This window comes from Vipera berus (genome assembly GCF_964194415.1).
Source record: "Vipera berus genome assembly, chromosome: 1".
Lineage (NCBI taxonomy): Eukaryota > Metazoa > Chordata > Lepidosauria > Squamata > Viperidae > Vipera > Vipera berus.
This window is the reverse complement of record NC_138202.1, coordinates 63,224,128-63,242,770: the sequence shown is the minus strand read 5'-3', so window position 1 is coordinate 63,242,770 and position 18,643 is coordinate 63,224,128. Positions and strand designations below refer to the sequence as shown.

Below are 18,643 nucleotides of genomic sequence, written 5' to 3'. Positions count from 1 at the left end.
AGTTATTACTTATTAATTTAATATCAAGAACTATTTTCTTTTCTGGAGTGCAGGATGGAATACAAAAGAGCTATTAACTTCAGAATTGCAGAAAATAAAATTGCAAACAACAGTCACAGAGGTGAATTGTGAATTGTTAGAAATAGATATTTATTTTCCACATTTTAGCACGTGAATAAATTAATCCTGACCATCAGGTTAGTTTATTCTTAATATTTTCTGAGTTTTTACATTTCAGATAATCACAGATAAAAACCAGAATTGTCAATACTCATATGTGAATATTAATTTTTACTACATTTTAAAGCATTGCCATTTTTTATTTAATAACCATCAGCCCTAGCTAAATTGGCCAAATGTCAGGTATAATGGGAGTTATGTCCCAGAACGTATGGAAGACAATCTGTTATCTACCCTTATTTTTTAAGGGTACCTATTTCATCTCTGAAGGAATGAACTTTATTGTTTAAATTGTACTATCTATATTGGAATTGGCTTAGTTTTATGAGTCTAGTTCAGGGGTCTCCAACCTCTGGTCTGTGGACCAGTACCGGGCCTGCTGCATGCCAGCAACTGGTCCACACAAACAAGCAAAGCCCCATCTACAGAATGCAGGCAGCACACAAAAACATGGACCCTCTGGTCCGCGGAAAAACCTCTCTCCACGGAACCGGTCCCTGGTGCCGAAAAGGTTGGGGGCCTCTGGTCTAGTTTATTTGTGCTGTTGGGCAGAGTCTATAGGAAATTGAAAAGTGGGAAGATGAAATGGGCAAATTGGCAAAAATCTGTGTAGGATGAAAATCATACTTTCAAATCTTCTGAAGGAATTACATACAGGTAGTCCTTGTTTAGCAACTGCCTCCTAAAGATACCTTTCACAGTTTTGTGACCAAAGCCTAATTTTATGACCTTCACAGGCCTGTTGAACAAAGGAAAGCTGGGGTAAGATTGTAAGCAGAATTTTATCTAGCAACTGCTTTGCTTAACAAACAGGTTTCCAGTCCCAATTGTGGTTGCGAACTATCTTGTATATGATTCCCAGTCAATTAGTGAGAAAGAGAGACAGAAAGACACGAAAGATGACATGACCCACTACTTCAGCTTTGGAAGTGCTACCAATAGTTTGCTGCCCCTGATACATTAATACCCAGGGACTGAGATCCTGAACAGGGGAAAAAAACCACATTTCCATGCCTAGCTAACTTGATTAGTTTGTCAGTAATAGTAAATTACTGATTCAACTACAAAACCATTGATTATGCTGAATTGGTGGCTGTATGAAAACAAAGCAGTGCTCACAGATGTACAAAGAGTGAAGAAAATCATTGCCAATATGTGCTGAGAATTGTCATGGGAATTAAAGGAAAAACAAACCTCCAGTGTAGCCTACAAAAATATTGGACAAAGTTAACTGAGCTACCCACGCTCAGGCTGGCGATATCTATCCTCTGCTTTCTGGCAAGCAAATACTGAGGAGGTAGGCTTAGCAGAGTATCAGAAAGCTCTAATTTGACAATCATGCATCCCTCAATGTTTTCTAACACCAACTGCAACAATGCTTATTTATTTTAAAAAGGAAAGGAGATTTTGCAAAAGTTCTTGCTCTCTTTAGCACTTTCTAATTATTGGTATTACAATAATAGAAAGCTGAGACAATTATTAGCCATTCTGTAAGCTTTTTCAAGTGAAAAACAGGATGGAAATGGAAAATAAAACAAAATTCAAACTAGGAATGTATATGCTGAAGGACTAACTAAATGTAGTGTTTATTCCCTAATGGTAATAGTGACTTAGAAGCTAGATATTTCTGGATCTCTTCTTTTAAGCACTTTGCACAACTCTAAAAATGAGTTTGGTTAAAAACACTGAGAAATTGTATAAGTCAAATGGGTGGTTATCAGCTAATTATTTTAGTGTTTACAATAGCTTTATTATATTCACAAGGGAACCAAGATATTTCCATGGCTTTGAACCTGCTGGCCTGTAATTCTCACTTCATGTAATCTTATCAAACCCTGATTGCTCACAGTGCAGGTTTGAAATACTAAGGAACTTGCCTTTAGAATTTACATCATTAATTAAAAGAGGAACATTTTATTATTTCTGTTATGTATTGAGCTTTTGGGAATACCCTATCACGTGTATGCTGGAAAGCTAACGGTTCTCCAGTAACACAGATAGGACTTTCCAGTCCTGGCTGCGGTTAACTTGGCGGGAATGATGGGTTCAATCTGATTGGTTGTTAAGACTATGAGAGACTATATAAAGACTGCATGGATACCCCTAACCCTCAGTACAGTTCTAATTATGAATAAAGCAAGTATTCTTCTGTACTCATCTGCCTGGCGTCTTTCCTGCTCGTCTGAACCCAAAACATAACAATTTCTCTCCTAAAATGCTAGCTCTTGGAAACAACAAAAACATATAACCGATAAAGAAGAGATGATGACCCCACATTAAGGATTTGGAAAAGAATGCTACCTATTTTTACACAGTACTGACAGAAGATTCAAGTTTATTATACTGGAGAACAATTTGGAATTTTTGTTTGTTTAGAGTATGTATTAGCATAATTACAGTTGCCTTACTGGTGACAGGACAGCATATATATATATATATATATATATATATATGTATAATTTATTTATTTATACTTATTTTTCCTAATTTTAGTAACATTAGATAATTGTTATATCATCTTGCAATCTCATTCTTTAAGGAAGAAAATATCTCTAGAATTTTTAATAACTCCTTGGCTTTGACTCTGAGCTTGGAATAAAAGCAGAGCAAAAAGGATCATGCTTGGTTAATATTTAGATGGAAGATATAAAAGGATTTCAGAATGTAGGTTAGATTGGCAAGTGGGTAATATATCTGGAAGAAGGGCATGACAAACTACAGCTGAAATCCTGCCAAGAAAACTGCATGTGTCCAAGCTGTCATTAAAAATCAAGCCAACACAAAGTTTATTTTTAATTTCTTACTATAAGGTAAGGTAAAGGTTCACCCGCACATGTGTGCTAGTCATTTCCGACTCTAGGGGCCGGTGCTCATCTCCATTTCAAAGCCGAAGAGCCAGCGCTTGTCCGAGGACGTCTCTGTGGTCATGTGGCCGGCATGACTAGACGCCAAAGGCCCACGGAACACTGTTACCTTCCCACCATAGTGGTCCCTATTTTTCTACTTGCATTTTTACGTGCTTTTGAACTGCTAGGTTGGCAGAAGCTGGGACGAGTAACAGGTGCTCACTCAGTTACTCGGCACTCAGGATTCGACCCACCAAACTGCCGACCTTCTGATCGACAAGCTCAGCGTCCTAACCCACTGAGCCACCGCGTCCCTTACTATAGATATACTTTAATAGACACTTACAGAATAATGGTATTCATATTAAACTGGCAATTATTATTGTGCATAGGACCATTGCATAAATATCTTGCCTAAAGAACTCATGATAATGCTGAGATGCAAACTACAAGAAATAACAAACTGGTAATTTATAGGTACCAGGCCACTGAACAATGATGCAGTAGAAATATTAATTTTTCATAATGTTAATGAGAAGAATTATAATCAGGCAGCCACACTTTTATCTTAAATACATTTCTGTATTAAGCATATCCTTCTTCTTAGGATTTCTGTTTGGAAGTTGACAATCAGACTTTGCCAATGTCTCCAAAATTATGCCATAATTTAATGGATTTTATTATGGATTATGGATTTTATTCAAGTTAAAAGTCTTACATAAATTATATCTTTAAAATTAATGTGAGGGATTTGATTTATCTGCATAACAGATAAAGCTAATACTGAATATGAGTTCACAATCCACAGTGAAAAAAGGAGGATAATCTATAGTTAACAAGCAATAATTGCAAGCAAATGCAAGTTTGAAAATCTCACATTAAAAATTGACTCCATTAAACCTTGAAATACTCACAATGTTATTTTTTTACTGTACAAAAGACAAAGATTTTATTCAAAGCAATGATGTAAGGATTTCATGTATATTAGGGAGTGGCTCTCCTAATATATACAGCTGAAGTGCTATCACCTGCTTCAGGATCCCTTCTCATTTTCTCTTAATTGAGAAAGCCATTATGGGGGATTCAAGAGGTGGTTCTTCTTTGCTGAGATCTCCTGACTCTGGAAGGTTCTTCGTGTGGAGGTTAGGTTTATGTCAATGCAACCTATTAATACAATCTGCAACCTGTTTTTTGGAGCCAGATGAAGATGGTATCTAGTTTAATAAAAAGAAAAAAATTGGGGTGACATGATAGCAGTGTTCCAATACCTAACGGGTTTCCACTAGGAAGAAGGAGTCAACCTATTATTCAAAGCACATGAAGGCAAGACAAGAAGCAATGGATGGAAACTAACCAAAGAGAGAAGCCACCTAGAACTAAGAAGAAATTTCCTAACAGTAAGAAAATTTAATCAGTGGAAGAACTTTCTCATGAAGTTGTGGGTCTCTAACACTAGATATTTTTAAAAGAGATTGGACAACCATTTGTCTAAAATGGTATAGGGTTTCCTACTTGGTGTAGGGTTGGTTTAAAAGACCTCCAAAGTCCCTTCCAACTCTTGTTATAAAATTTGCTGTTTCATCTTATTTTTGGAATGCAGTACCTAAAGCCTAACCATACCTTTCTAGCACCACAATTTTAATTATTTTTATAAACAAAGTAATTTTCATTTTTTGTCTGATCTGTATGGATTATGGTTTGCTGCAGACACTGAATAATGGACACATTATAAATATTATAAATGCTTTTCAACATTTTTATAAATCGTTTAGATGAAGAAGAGAAAGGGATACTTATCAGTTTTGAGGTTGGTACAAAGTTGGGGGATTGTTAACACTTCAGAAAAGTTCAAGATTTTAAAATATCTTTAAAAAAATTTGAACTTTGGGCCCTTTCCATCAAAACACTGTCCACTGAGGAGCAAAGTAATATTCTCATCTAAGTGGGGGAAAAACATGGATTGCAGATGCATGGGTTACAAAACAAGTGATTCCTGCTACAGAAATAGTACTTTAGAGAAGAATCTGAATATATTGGCAAACTATAGATTAAGCATGAAAACTAGTGTGCTGCAGTTACCAAAACTGACAATGCAATCTTGGACTGCATCAATTGAGATATGAATGGCAAGATCGTGGGAAATGATCATTCCACTCTATGCTGCACTGGGAAGATCACACTTCGAATACTATGTGAAGAATTTTCACAGAGAGTATAGTATAGCTTTATTCTCCATGGTGTCTTGAGAGCAGCACAAATACTGAGAGAAGAAACTTTTAAAGAGAGAGATCTTACACCTGAAATAAGGAGGAAAATCCTCATTTTGAGAGCTATTAATTAGTAGAATAGCCTGCTTTCCGGAGTCATGAATGCTTTATCACCGGGGGTGTTCCTACTCTGGTCAGAGGCTTAGACTAGAAAAGTGGTAAAGGCCTTTCAAGATCTATGATTCTATGAAACAAATAGGCACACTTTTTGAACTCTTTGATGTCTACAAGTGCCTATGTCCATATGTTAGGTAACAAAATAAACAGGTCTTAATCTAAAATAATATCACAACTGGAACATCCTTCTGGAGATTGCAATTCTATACCTGCCTAGCTGCGAATAAACTCTATTCAATTCATTTATTTCTGAACAGACATGTATACCATTACACTATAAATCTAGTTTAATATTACAAACTGTATATCAAGACCAGGAACATTAAATTCTAACTAAAATCTATGGATTTAATACTATTGATTACACAGTTTCTTAATGTTCATTAGGCTTTTATAGTTCTGATTTACCACGGACATAATTTCTAATTTATGCCTGCCAAGTGCATTTTATTTATATATTTAGCTTTATTTAATTATTAAAGTAACTTGGTTGCTTTTAGTTACTTTTCTTTCAACCAAAGTAATGGATGAAGCACTTTTAACATTTCTTACAAGCAGCAATGTATATAACATAGTATATAATGAAAATGCATCATGATTTTTTATTGTTTCTGTACACATGCACACCAGTACATTTATCATACAATTCTAAGAGAAAATTGCTACTCAGCTCTTACACTAGTTCTCAATCTAGCAATAAACAAATGCATGAAGATTACATTAAAGTTCATGTGCTAAAACAGTTCATGTGCTAAAACAGTGTGTATTTATACTATAGTACTTTTATGAGAAAATGTGATATTATATACATACATACATACACGCACACACACGCACACACACACACACACACACACACATATATGGTTTTTACTTATAAGGATACTAATAAAACATACATCTGAAATATCAAGGTACAATCGTATATGCCAAAACCATTATTCACTATTATTGAATCTGAATAGTAACATTTCTATTGAATTTCCACTCCAGATAACCTTACAATGTAATTATGTTGTGGAGATGTCTATGTCAATAGAAATACTAATAACCTACAACTAATTTCAATTACATTTTATTAACTGCAGGTGCACATAATCAGGAACAGTTTTATGAAATGATATAGTAAAGATTTACAGCTATTTTAAAAGGCTTTATGATAACTCTGTTTATGAAGCAAGTAGTAAAAATTTCTTAATTTCTATGCCATTTTTTAAAATGGCTAATATTTTAGACATTTTTTTCTGATAAGCACAGTCAGGATGGTTGATATATAAGCACCACTAGTAACATTTAGCATATTAAAACTAGTGGGCGAATTCTCAAAAACACCTTAGAATGTGAAATAAAAAAGTCTGCAAGAAATTAAAACCAAAATCCTCAACATAGAAGGTGGGACTGAGGTCACCTAAATTAAAAATGTACAATGCCCAGAGTGATTGGACTGTGACTTGACAGACCTTCTCGGGGGATGGCTGCTGTTTATTTTTAGAAAATTCAAGGGTGGAATTACAACTCTAACTAATCAGAAAGCAGGATTGTTAGCATATATCTCCTTAAAAGTGAACACCATAATCTGGATCACATACGAACATGTGCCATTCAATGGTCTGAATAGTTCATACCTTTGATAGTAAGCTTCGGTTGCCTCTGGAGTATGATGTTTTGAGTGTGTTCTTTTGATTAATTTCTAAAACATTGGGGGAAAAACAGCTTTGTAATAAACCAGTAACAAATCCCTGGAAAGTTCCCCCCACCCTCACCTCCCCCATGAAATCCTAGATGTAGTTCCAGAAATGATTTTTTATTTATATATTAAATGAAACATCTTTTGACTGTAGTGCGATACAGCATATATGTAAAAGGCAGTAAGGTCACAGTAATTGAATTTAAATAAGTTTGCTTAGGGTTACAAAGGGCAAAGGAAAAACTTGTTCTCTCTTTCAACCTTTATATTAATTTCCCTTCAAATCAATTCCATCCAAGTCCTATGCACTCTGGTTTACAATTCAATTGGCATTTTTAACCAGGAAGAACATTGTTTAAAAACAACTTATTTGAAAACTACAGAAAGTAATTCCATTGAGACTTGCCACTTGACTGACACCTGTCATCTCATGATAAATGACTCCATTTTCTGCCTCTCTTGCCTTCTGCCACTCCGGCAATGGTCATTTATCATCATCTCTGTCAGCCATGGAAAGCAGCACTGACAGTGCAAGTCAGCAAACATTTAGCACATGGAACCACGCAACACAGGGAAATTATTATTGTCAGAATAATAATGGTTTAGCATAATTTATTACAGGTCCACCAAATAAGCAAAGGCTAGATGTTATTAGACAGATGGATGGGTAGGCTTGGCAGCCATCCACTGAGACTCAGGCGGTGCTTGATGGGGAAAGGGGAACATCCTCCAAACCAATCAGAAAGCTGGCAGTTCAATTACAAAGAAATAAAGGGACATTCATCATTCAATTAGGCACCTGTCAACCCTCACAAAGGAGAAAACTTCTAACCTGGTACTCCTGGGAGAAGATGCTCAGCAGAGTGGACTGCGATTGACTGGAACAAATAAAAGAAGGACAAAGTTAATTACTGGAGTGCACAGCAGAGAAACAAAAGGGAAAAGAGCTTCAAAGGTAGGCCTGCTGCCCTGAAATCTAACAGAACACGAAAACAAGTGTGGAAAAGTTGTTCCAGATGAAAACCTCAGACAAAGGCTTCCTACTGCTAGGTCAAGGAGAGAGTAAAAAAAAAAGAGTTTGTAAGGAAAGGGAAGAAAACTTGCATGTTGCTTTGGTCATTCCTTTCCAGCTTCATAACACACAAACTGGGGTATTGGTAGCGTGTACTGAAGTTAGAAAAGGAGATCGTTTTCATTAATAGCTGATGCAGCTAAATTCCATTAGCTGTTGGGAACAAACTGATTGTTCACTGGCAACATATTGAAATTCATTTTGTTAGCAGCAAGGAAACCTCTTCAGTAGCTGTCTCATATTCAGGGGTGAAACCCTGCTGTCTGTCAGAAGCAGGATATGGGACTATGGTAACATTCCTACTAAAAGTGATGTGCTTTGAAAACAGAAACTTTCACAGCAGGAAACTGAGATTCCCTGGAGTTGGTAATTTCCAGAGGCTGCCATAAATTTTATTCTTTTAAAACTCAGTGTCAAATACCTGGCAATAAAGTAAACTGGAATAACATCACTACCACCACCCCGGAACATTTCTCTCTCTGAAACATTTAGAAACAGGACAAGATTTTTCCATTCCTCAAAAACAGGTCATACTGTTTCCAATTGTACTCTAAGGATGAGTGCACCTCATCACATCTTGAAGAAAAATTGATGCGACCGAAGCAAAAGACCATCTCTCTGCATCAACTTTTCATTAAAGAATGCACAATGTATAATTAACATTTATTTTACTCAAAGGTGAAATAAGCATTAAAAATATCCAAAAACTACACAAAGACTACACATAACACATAACATACCCACTCACCTAACCAAAGATTTAAGTTTAAAAACGTCGATCAGAGGAAATATTATCTGAAATACATTGATCATTTGACTAACATTCTTAGTATCTCTATTTTCCTAGTAACAAAATCAGAATATATTCTAAAATCTTGAGAAAATTTGAACTGGAAATTAACCAATTATTTTATGAACTAATAATGCAATTTTGCCCAGTTGTTCTGTTGGGTGGTCTTCAAATATTGTAAAGTATATAAATATATGTAAAGTAGTATCAGTAGCTGATGATTGGATCCTCAACATTTCATCATATGTGCTACTGATTGTATTGGTATGACGCGAAAGATCATGAAGATGGTACACATTCCAAAGCAATGAACTAGTTTGTATCTCTAGTCTGTTCTTCAAAAAATGTTTCTGTCAGAATTGTAGGAGTTGATAGGAAAATATATAAAATGCAACCTGCAAAACTTGCTTGGTTATATTGTTGACCAGATCATTCTATTAAAGCAGTATTTAAAGATCTCTCCAGAGGCTCTAGCAGATTGAGTCTCTCCGAAGCTCAGCATAATCTGTGAAGTAATTCCAAAACAGTGCCTTTTTAGATCTCTCTGTAATTCTAAGCAAATGACATAAAAATAAGAACTCATAGAAATGAATGGTTAATGCTATCACAAGGGAACAATTACAATCTGCAAAGCATTTGGTGCTAATTATAAAGTAAGTTCAATTCATTATCCTTCAGCTGATTACATATATTTCAATTGTCTTAAAACTGCACGTTAGTTGCTGAATTCAAGTGCTCTCTACCTCTATACTTTTTATAGAAATTACAGATTAAAAATATGCTAATCCAGCTTTTAAATAAAACACCAGAATATTTTTTGATATCCCGTCAGGTACTGTGCCAGGAATCATCAAGAATTGCCTTATTGTTATAAGATTCCCTTTTTCACCTTGCAAATGTGAGACTCTAACCCAGATCTACTGTGTTCAACACTGGCCTGAACGATATGTTTATGCAAAAACATCACTGCCTGTTGCCAAGTCTAAACTGGAAGAAGTTTATTTTGACATTGGAGCACAACCTTGTTATTATATTTAATATAATTGTTTAAACTCTTTTAATATTTTAAGAGAGAACAGCAGTAGGAAAATACTATAAAAATGAAAGAAATACACAATGAAATATTTTGCAGACAATGTCGTATTAACAATTCTGCAACCATCAAGTTCAGTTACTGAAAGTTGAAAGTTACCAAAGATTTTGGCTGCTTTTTTGGATAGAAAAACAGGAGGGGAAAAATAAAGTAATAAAAAGTCACCTAACCTCTGAAGAAGAAAATGTTATTTAAAAAATCGGATTGTGGGATAACAAAAGATCTGATGATATACAGTATTTAGGACTTTGACTGGCAGGCAGCTTGCTTTCTTATTGTATGTTCTATATATATTTTACAGTAAAATAAGAGTGGATTATATAGCACAGATCAATCCCCTTTATTATATGGCTTTTAGATCAATTAAAATACTACAACACTAGGTAGTCAGCCACAGAATTTCACTATTTAAAAAAACATGTTTCCCATAGCACATAGCGCTTTCTCTCGCTAGACATGCACACGCACACACACACACACACACACACACACACACCATGCACACACAACCACACCTTGCTAACTACAAAAGGAGGCACAAATGAAATTTTGACTTGGGAAAAAATACTATGTCCAAAAAAAGACAAGTTTGGGAAAAACTTCAATTATAGCTCTTCCTGTAAATTTCATTTGGATAGAGTAGTTCAACCCCAAGATACAGTAAGTCCTATTTTATAGGTCATGACAATCACACTGAATGTTCCCAATATAGACCGAGAAATTTTACTGCTTGAGGCAGATAGCCTCTACATTTCCGAGTCAAGCTGAATAGCACCCAGGGCAACTGAAATTATTTCAACATTGGAGAGGAAAGCAATCTCATTACATCCTCTCCCATTGCCCTTTGCAATTGCAATAGTATGTTTCCACTGATGGAGCTGTTTGTAACAGCAGAAATGGAAACAACTAACCACCTTGTCTTCTCTAAACTAAGTATGCACACTTAAAAGAGCTGCATGCAACAGGCTTCAATCTAAACTATGAAACTCTATTACGATTAATAATGTAAGGTCAATGAGTTGTTTCACTATAACACCAATTAGCTTGTTATTTTCTACTTTATATTTAAGAACACTGGAAAAATGTGAGCAGCAACCTGATGCTTGCTTTATGCAGTATAAGAGCAGTTTTATGGAAAATCTGTGCGGGAAAAATCTTATTGCTTGGAAAGTATCATCGTTCACGCAACCTTGACACCAAAGTTGGTCTTAACACCTGCAATACAATTTTAAATGATTGCGCAATACACAGAAATGGCAATATTTACAATTCATAGCAACACAAGCCTATTACTTTTCCCACAGAGATAGCTGAACTTTAATAATAACTAACCTGGTTGAGTGTTACTTTCCAGCAACAGACAAGAGGAAAATGCCAACAGAAGATACTGTTTACATCAATTTTAGTTTAAAACAATTTAGCAAGATATTGAAAAACTGAGTGATTAATTCAGCCAGCAATTATTATCCTGTTTTTTTCTTATGACTTAATAATATATTTAAAGATAATTCAACATATTAAAGCTAAAAAGAAAAAAAAGTAAAGTAAATGCAACCTGAGGGCTAAAAATTGTAAGTAGACTAAGCAAGTAGAAGATATAAAGCAAGTGAAGGGGGTGAAGGTTCATTCTCCGAGCTTGTGGGTTTGTTTCTGAATGTTTCATTTCCAGGGTACCGTACGTAACATCTTCAGCCAATCCAGAAACCAACCCACAAGCTCGGAGAATGAACCTTCACCCTCATCCAACACCCGAGCTACATATATTCAACACTATAAGCAAGTTAGTTATATGCAGCTAGTCTCAATCAATGACTGATTGCTTATCCTAAAAGTGCTTTTTTCAAAAGGCAACTAGACTATGTTTTTCCCTAAAGACGTTTTGCTTCTTGTCCAAGAACTGAAGAAGCTTCTTGGATGAGAAGTGAAAAGTTTTCAAGTAAAAACAAAATCAATTGCCTTTTGAAAAAAGCACCCTTGGGACAACCATGACCTGAATGACAGAGAATCTCCATAGATGACTGGTTGCTTACTGGCCAAAGTTATGATGGACTCAAAAAAAGTCATGATCATGTGTTTGCATTTCAGATGGTTGGTGACTAGCTCACATTTATGACGGGTTGCAGCATCCCACAATCATATCCACAGTGATTTGTGATTTTTTTTTCTGATTTCTGGCAAAAATTGCCCATTCAGTAGAATGGATTTGCTTAATGATGACATAGTTCACTTAATTACTATGAACTTGCTTTTTCTACTGTCTGTAGAAGTTTATTTTCTGTTGTAAGAAGAAAAGTCTTCATCATGGTTCCATCCAAGCCGGGGATAAACCACATGGAGACTGCTTTGGGAAGAGGGTTACAGTTATTGCAAAGAAAAGCCAGGCAGCAAGATGGATCCAGGAAAAAAGGACTGAGCACATATGGGTAGCGGGTTTTTATACCCCCCTGGACTCTATTGTTTGGTTATTTCCTGTTCCTGTTTGAGGCTATTTCCTGTGTCACGTATCCTGACCTGAGTCCAGGTGTGCCCTTCTAGGATTCTTGATGGTTGTGGGTATGTCCCAGCCCCTGCTTCCCTGGGGCTGGAGTATGTAGATGTTAGACCTTTGTCTTCCTAAGCTTCTAGCTCCAACCTTCTTGATGGTTCACATTTGCATGTCTATAGAACTGGTTTTCTGCTTGGGGGGAAGGAGACCTGAGACTATTAAGAAAACTGGGCATGCTTTCCTGGTTCTTCAATTTTTTCTTAGGAAATATATTTTCCTGCCCTTTTAATATTTCCTTCTCTGGGGAGCTGACTTCCCTCAATGTGAAAAAACTGAAACTAACATTCAGCCCTCACAGCAATTCATCTAAAATATAAAGGATTTAACTTCATACTTCCATGTTTTGAAAGGCTGCATACAAGCAGGAGAAAACATAGCTGTCATGCATATAGGGCCACCAAAAGTGACAAAGCTAAATTAAAAAGAGATACTACTGTTTCTCAATGGATGTCATATGATGCCACTACTTTTACTGTGCGGCAGTAAAAATCAGTCGCCACACATTAATATAGATATTGACAACATAATTGCTTATTTTATACTGTATTATTATTACTGCAGTCTACTAACAGAATAGGGACGCGGTGGCTCAGTGGGTTAGGACGCTGAGCTTGTCGATCAGAAGGTCGGCAGTTTGGCGGGTCGAATCCCGAGTGCCGCGTAGCAGAGTAAGCGCCTGTTACTCGTCCCAGCTTCTACCAACCTAGCAGTTCGAAAGCAGGTAAAAAATGCAAGTAGAAAAATAGGGACCACTACGGTGGGAAGGTAACAGCGTTCCGTGCGCCTTTGGCGTCTAGTCATGCCGGCCACATGACCACGGAGACGTCCTCGGACAAGCGCTGGCTCTTCGGCTTTGAAACGGAGATGAGCACCGGCCCCTAGAGTCGGAAACGACTAGCACACATGTGCGGGGGAACCTTTACCTTTACTAATAGAATAACAGAGTTGGTGGTCTTCTGGTCCAAACCCCTGCTTAAGCAGGAAACCCTATACCATTTCAGACAAATGGTTGTCCAATCTCTTCTTTAAAATCTCCACTTTTGGAGCACCCACAACTTCTGGAGATAACTTGTTCCACTGATTAATTGTTCTGTCAGGAAATTTCTCCTTAGTTCTAGGTTGCTTCTCTCCATTGCTTCTTGTCCTGCCTTCAGAAGCTTTGGAAAATAAATTGACTCCCTCTTCTTGGTGGCAGTCCCTCAAATATTGGAACACTGCTATCGTATCACCCCTACTTCTTTTCATTAAACTAGACATACCCATGGTGTTGAATTAAGTTAGTATCATTTCTAGGGATTACAGGGGGATATTGCTACTAAATTAAAATATTGCTTATAGACTTTCTACTATCATTGATAACTCTTACCTTGGTTTTTTTTTATGAAAAGTCATTTTGGATAGTGAAAATTGACTACAATATCTTTCTCAATGTTTTCCTAATATAGCCAGCTACATAAAACTGGAAGGTTTTAGGTAAAATCCCAGATACCAAATAATAGTAGGCACTATATAGCAATAAAAATAGCACTCATACTTGGTAGGTGTTTTTTTTTAATCGCTAGAAATGCCTTTGTTATGGTACAAAAATATTAAGTGTTCTCCTTAATCTGAATGGGAAACATTGGCCTTTTCTTACAAAGAAAAAAAAATGAATGTAGGAGGTCAATATGGGGAGAATTTCACTCCACATAGATTTGTATTCTGGTGCATTGCAGTTCCTCAAGAAAGATCACTACAGTTTGTTCACTAGTAAAACGGAAGTCATCATTTTGATCCTTGCTGCCATAGGTTGGAATCTGCTATGGGATTGTGGATGGGGAAGATATTTTGTTGTCTTCTTGCTCAGTAAACTCACTATTGTTTTTAAATTCTTAGTATATGGAAGTTACAGTGCATGGATTTTAATGTAAGTCTTACTATATGTACAGTCTGTGCTATTCTATGCTTTCTTCTTCGTGTGCATTAAAAGAGGTCACAAGTCAGTTGTTATTGTCCTATAGTGACATAAATCCACTGCCACTGATTATTTCCTAGGCTCAATGCTGTGTTAGTTTTTTAAAGCTGGCTACAAAAAGTATGCTTAACTTTGGCTCCCATTATTTACTATGGGAATTTAAACAACAAATGGAGGTAACCATCTCCTTGGACAATTTTTCTTTAAATTGGAAAAGCTATCGCTCATCTAATATTATGGTCTTAAGTTGAAAATAAGGAAACAAGGGTGGGTTTTTTTCATTTTCCCATTCTTCTCTGGATTGAAATATTTCAGATTTTGTTCCATCAGAACATGACTGATTCAAATGTTTTGAATGTCCACAGCAGCTTAAACAAAGTCATATGGAGAAATAATAAATTGTGGGTTATGCAACATAGCACCTTTGTCTGCATTGTTTTTCCATTGGGGTTATTTGCAGATGCCCCTGGGAACTATTCCAAGGTGGGAGCACAACTTTTTGTCATTCTATGCACACTCTAAAATGTAGAGTAATAAAATGTTATTGTTATCTGATTAAAGACAAACTCAAAAACCTAAGTTATAACACAGTTAGATTTTTTTCAGACTTAAGATAAACAAAGCACTTTTATAGAAAGTATGCTTTATAATTAATTGTAAGTCATTCTGAAAGCCTTTTTAATTAAACAGCAAAATAAATATTTTACCTACCAGATAAATAAGACAACATCTAGTTCCCTGAAAGTATTTTTTTTCTGATAAAAGTTTCCCACATTTCTAATTTCTCATCAAGACATGATGATCTTTTAGTCACATAAATATTATTATTGCATATATAATAAATTTTGAACATGTGTATCACCACATCAAGGCATTTTTAAGCAACTTTCTGCAATTTTGGTAAATATACCTTATCTCACTAAATAACAATGAGTAAGTCTATAATCTGTTACCTGGATAAGGAAGAAAAGGGAGAAGTTCTCTCTAGCCATCTAATCACCATATCAATGACACATGCCACAACAGAGAAGCACTAGTTTATTTGATTGATCATGCTAGATAAACTCCAAATAACAGAGAAATTAACAAATGCTTGACATTTGCTCAACATCTATTATTCTGACACTGCTTTCAGAATTTCAAAGCCTGGGAGGATGCTTAATCAACATTCATATTCCCCAGTGAGCTACAGGCACCATATTGCGCCCCGCCTTAGTACTGATGAAAGCTGCATATTGGCCATTTCCAAAGTGTTCTGGGACTCTACACAGGGCCCCTTCTCTCTCTTGTTCCTGTTCTGCAGTTTTCTTTTAAACACTTCCAAGACAAAAGCATCTGCCAGGTTTTTTCCCCTCCCTCTGGGGATGTATGCAAAATGAATTTAACAGTTTTAAGGCCAGAGAAGCCCTCACATCTAAATTCATTCATAGGACAGAAAAGGGCCTAAGAGGCCTCTCCAGGGACAAAACCCTGCTGAAATTTTTTCCCCGGCAACACTGGGAGCTTTATAAATTCTAAGTCCAGACAATTTCCAATTCAAATGCCCAGTATAGCATGACCTTTGTCAGATCTAAGAGCCCTAGATGCACCCACTTTTTTATTATTCTAACCAGCACAGACATTAGACAGAGCACTACTGCTAAGCAAGAGGCTCAATATTTGCATGCTCTTCCATTGTGAAAATTTAACAGTGACAGCACTGTGTCGAATTCTTTTCCCTTTAGAACTTTAACTCCATAGGAGGGGCATGGTTGACAGATGACTCTCCAACATATGTGTTATGTACACTGCACAGCTGAGGAACCTTAAATCAATGTCATAGTATTTCAGAGATGACCTACATATACCTTTCTGCCCATTATTGGGGAGGGGGCAACAGGAATCACCCTACTTTTTAAGAAAGAGAGCCAAAGATGAGTAATTTATACTCATTAAACAGCAAACAAAGCTGTTTCTTGGAAGCGGTATAAATGTTCCGCACAAAATAATTTATCAGACATGACATGCTGCACATCATATTGTATTATTTAATATGCTTACTAAAATTTTATAGATCAGACTCAATTCCTAAAAGAACACATACAACCCTAGAAATATTTCTTCGTCATCCATAATTTATTTTGATTATCTTTTACAGCTACAGGATAAAATAGGACTTGCAAAATTATAGGTTTATAGTTTACACAGCCATTGTATCATATACTAAACATAACAAATGGTTCCATGTCTGGTAGCTTCCCCCCCCCCCCATGTTTACCATTCAATTCATACCCAGCAATAAGCTCTTAATCTGATGCTATTCAGAAAGAGCTTAACAATAAATACTGTAGCTTTAACAAAAAGTGCAGCTTTTAGCCTGATCCTGTGTATGTTTATTTGGAAGCAAATCCTACTAAATTAAATTTACTCATTCTGAAACTGCACAGAATTCAAGCTTTGATCAAGCTGTTACAATACAATATGGTATGAACCAGCAGTGTCTTGTATAAGCAGAAAGCTCTACTTAATTTAGTTGATTTCTTTATTCTGTTGCAGTCACACCATATCCTATCCCCTCCCATAAGAAAAGGTTAAACAGCCCTGAGAATCACTTCTGTATTACAAAGGAATACAGAGGAAGAAAATATTACAAAATAGAAAAAAACCCCAACCCACTATATATCAGATACAAACTATAAACTATATATTAATCAGTCAATCATTACATACAAATTCTGCAATCATTCCAAGTGAATGGAACTCCTCAGTTACCAAATGCTCTTTGAAATGTTTTAAAAACTTCTTAAATATCAGTAGCAAGGATGCAGATTTTCTGAGGGAAGAGAATTTCTGCAGAAAATGCTTACCAATCTGTCCTTTCCTGCTACATCATTTGGGGATTCTCAGTTCCTATTCTCTTCAGGCATAATTTGGGTGAGTAGTCTTGGGGATACTCAGCCTCCAAACCATGTAGAACTTTAAAGGTGACAACCAGCATTTAAGGAACAGAGTGACAGCCAACAGATGACATTACACAGATGTGGCATGGAGAAAGCTGAGAAGTCCTGAAAATATTCCTGGGTGAGTACTTAAGGAGTGTGCTGACCAGCTGGCCTCTGTTCTTACAGACATCTTCAATTGTTTGTTGCATCAGCCGTAGTGCCATAATTGTCCCCAGTCCCCCAAAAATCTATAATTACATGCCTTAATGATTACCATCCAGTTGCATTCACTTCCATTTTGATGAAGTTTTTTGAGAGATTACTAAAGGACTATATTGTTTCATGCCTTCCCCTACATTTGGCTCATTATAGGTTGCTTATTGGAAGAACCGCTGTATAGATGATGAACTTTCTTGTGTGCCTCAACTTAGGTTGGCACAGCTGGAGGAAAAGAATACTCGTGTGCAAATGGTGTTTGTTGATTTTAGTTCGGCATTCAACACAATCATTCGTCAGCGTTTGATGAGCAAACTGAGCGTATTAGGTTTTAATACTTCTTTATGTACATAACTAGATACCGGTACTTGACTTTCTTGTTGATAGGCCTCAGTTTGTGTGAGTTGGAAGAAAAAATTCCAATTCCATCTTTTTGAGCATAGGTCTCCCACAGGCCTGGGTTTTGAGTCCGTTATTGTTCACCTTGATGACCCATGACTACTGTGCTACAAATCCTATTGTGAAGCATGCAGATGACACAGCAGTGGTGGGTCTTATCCAGGATGATAACAAAGATTCTTATAGGGAGGAGTTGAACACTTTGGTGGGCTGGTGCAATAAAAATAACCTGGTTTTGAATGTTAATAAAACAAAGGAGATAATTGTTGATTTTAGAAAGAGCTGGCATAGTCATACTCTGCTTTGTATCAAGGTTGCAGCTGTGGAGGTGGTCAATAATATTAAGTACTTGGGGGTGCAGATAACTAATAAACTGACTTGGTTCTTCATACATTATTTTTAGTTAAGTATGCAAACCAACATTTGCATTTCTTACTAGGGGGGCTTTCGCCCAGGTTCGCCTGGTGCGCCAGTTGCGGCCCTATCTAAGCCGGGATGATCTATGCACGGTCACTCACGCGCTCGTGACCTCACGACTAGACTACTGCAACGCTCT

At 36.4% G+C, this 18,643-nt stretch overlaps 1 protein-coding gene across 1 annotated transcript in view; it reads right to left on the bottom strand.

Annotated features, from left to right (window-relative positions):
* CDIN1 (CDAN1 interacting nuclease 1) overlaps positions 1 to 18,643 on the bottom strand; it is a gene marked incomplete at its 5' end in the record, with an annotated part of 165,378 nt that overhangs the window by 125,559 nt on the left and 21,176 nt on the right. The window contains 2 exon segments of the mRNA XM_081327143.1: positions 7,036 to 7,100; positions 7,930 to 7,975. Of these exon segments, the coding sequence (XP_081183269.1) occupies positions 7,036 to 7,100; positions 7,930 to 7,975 (111 nt within the window).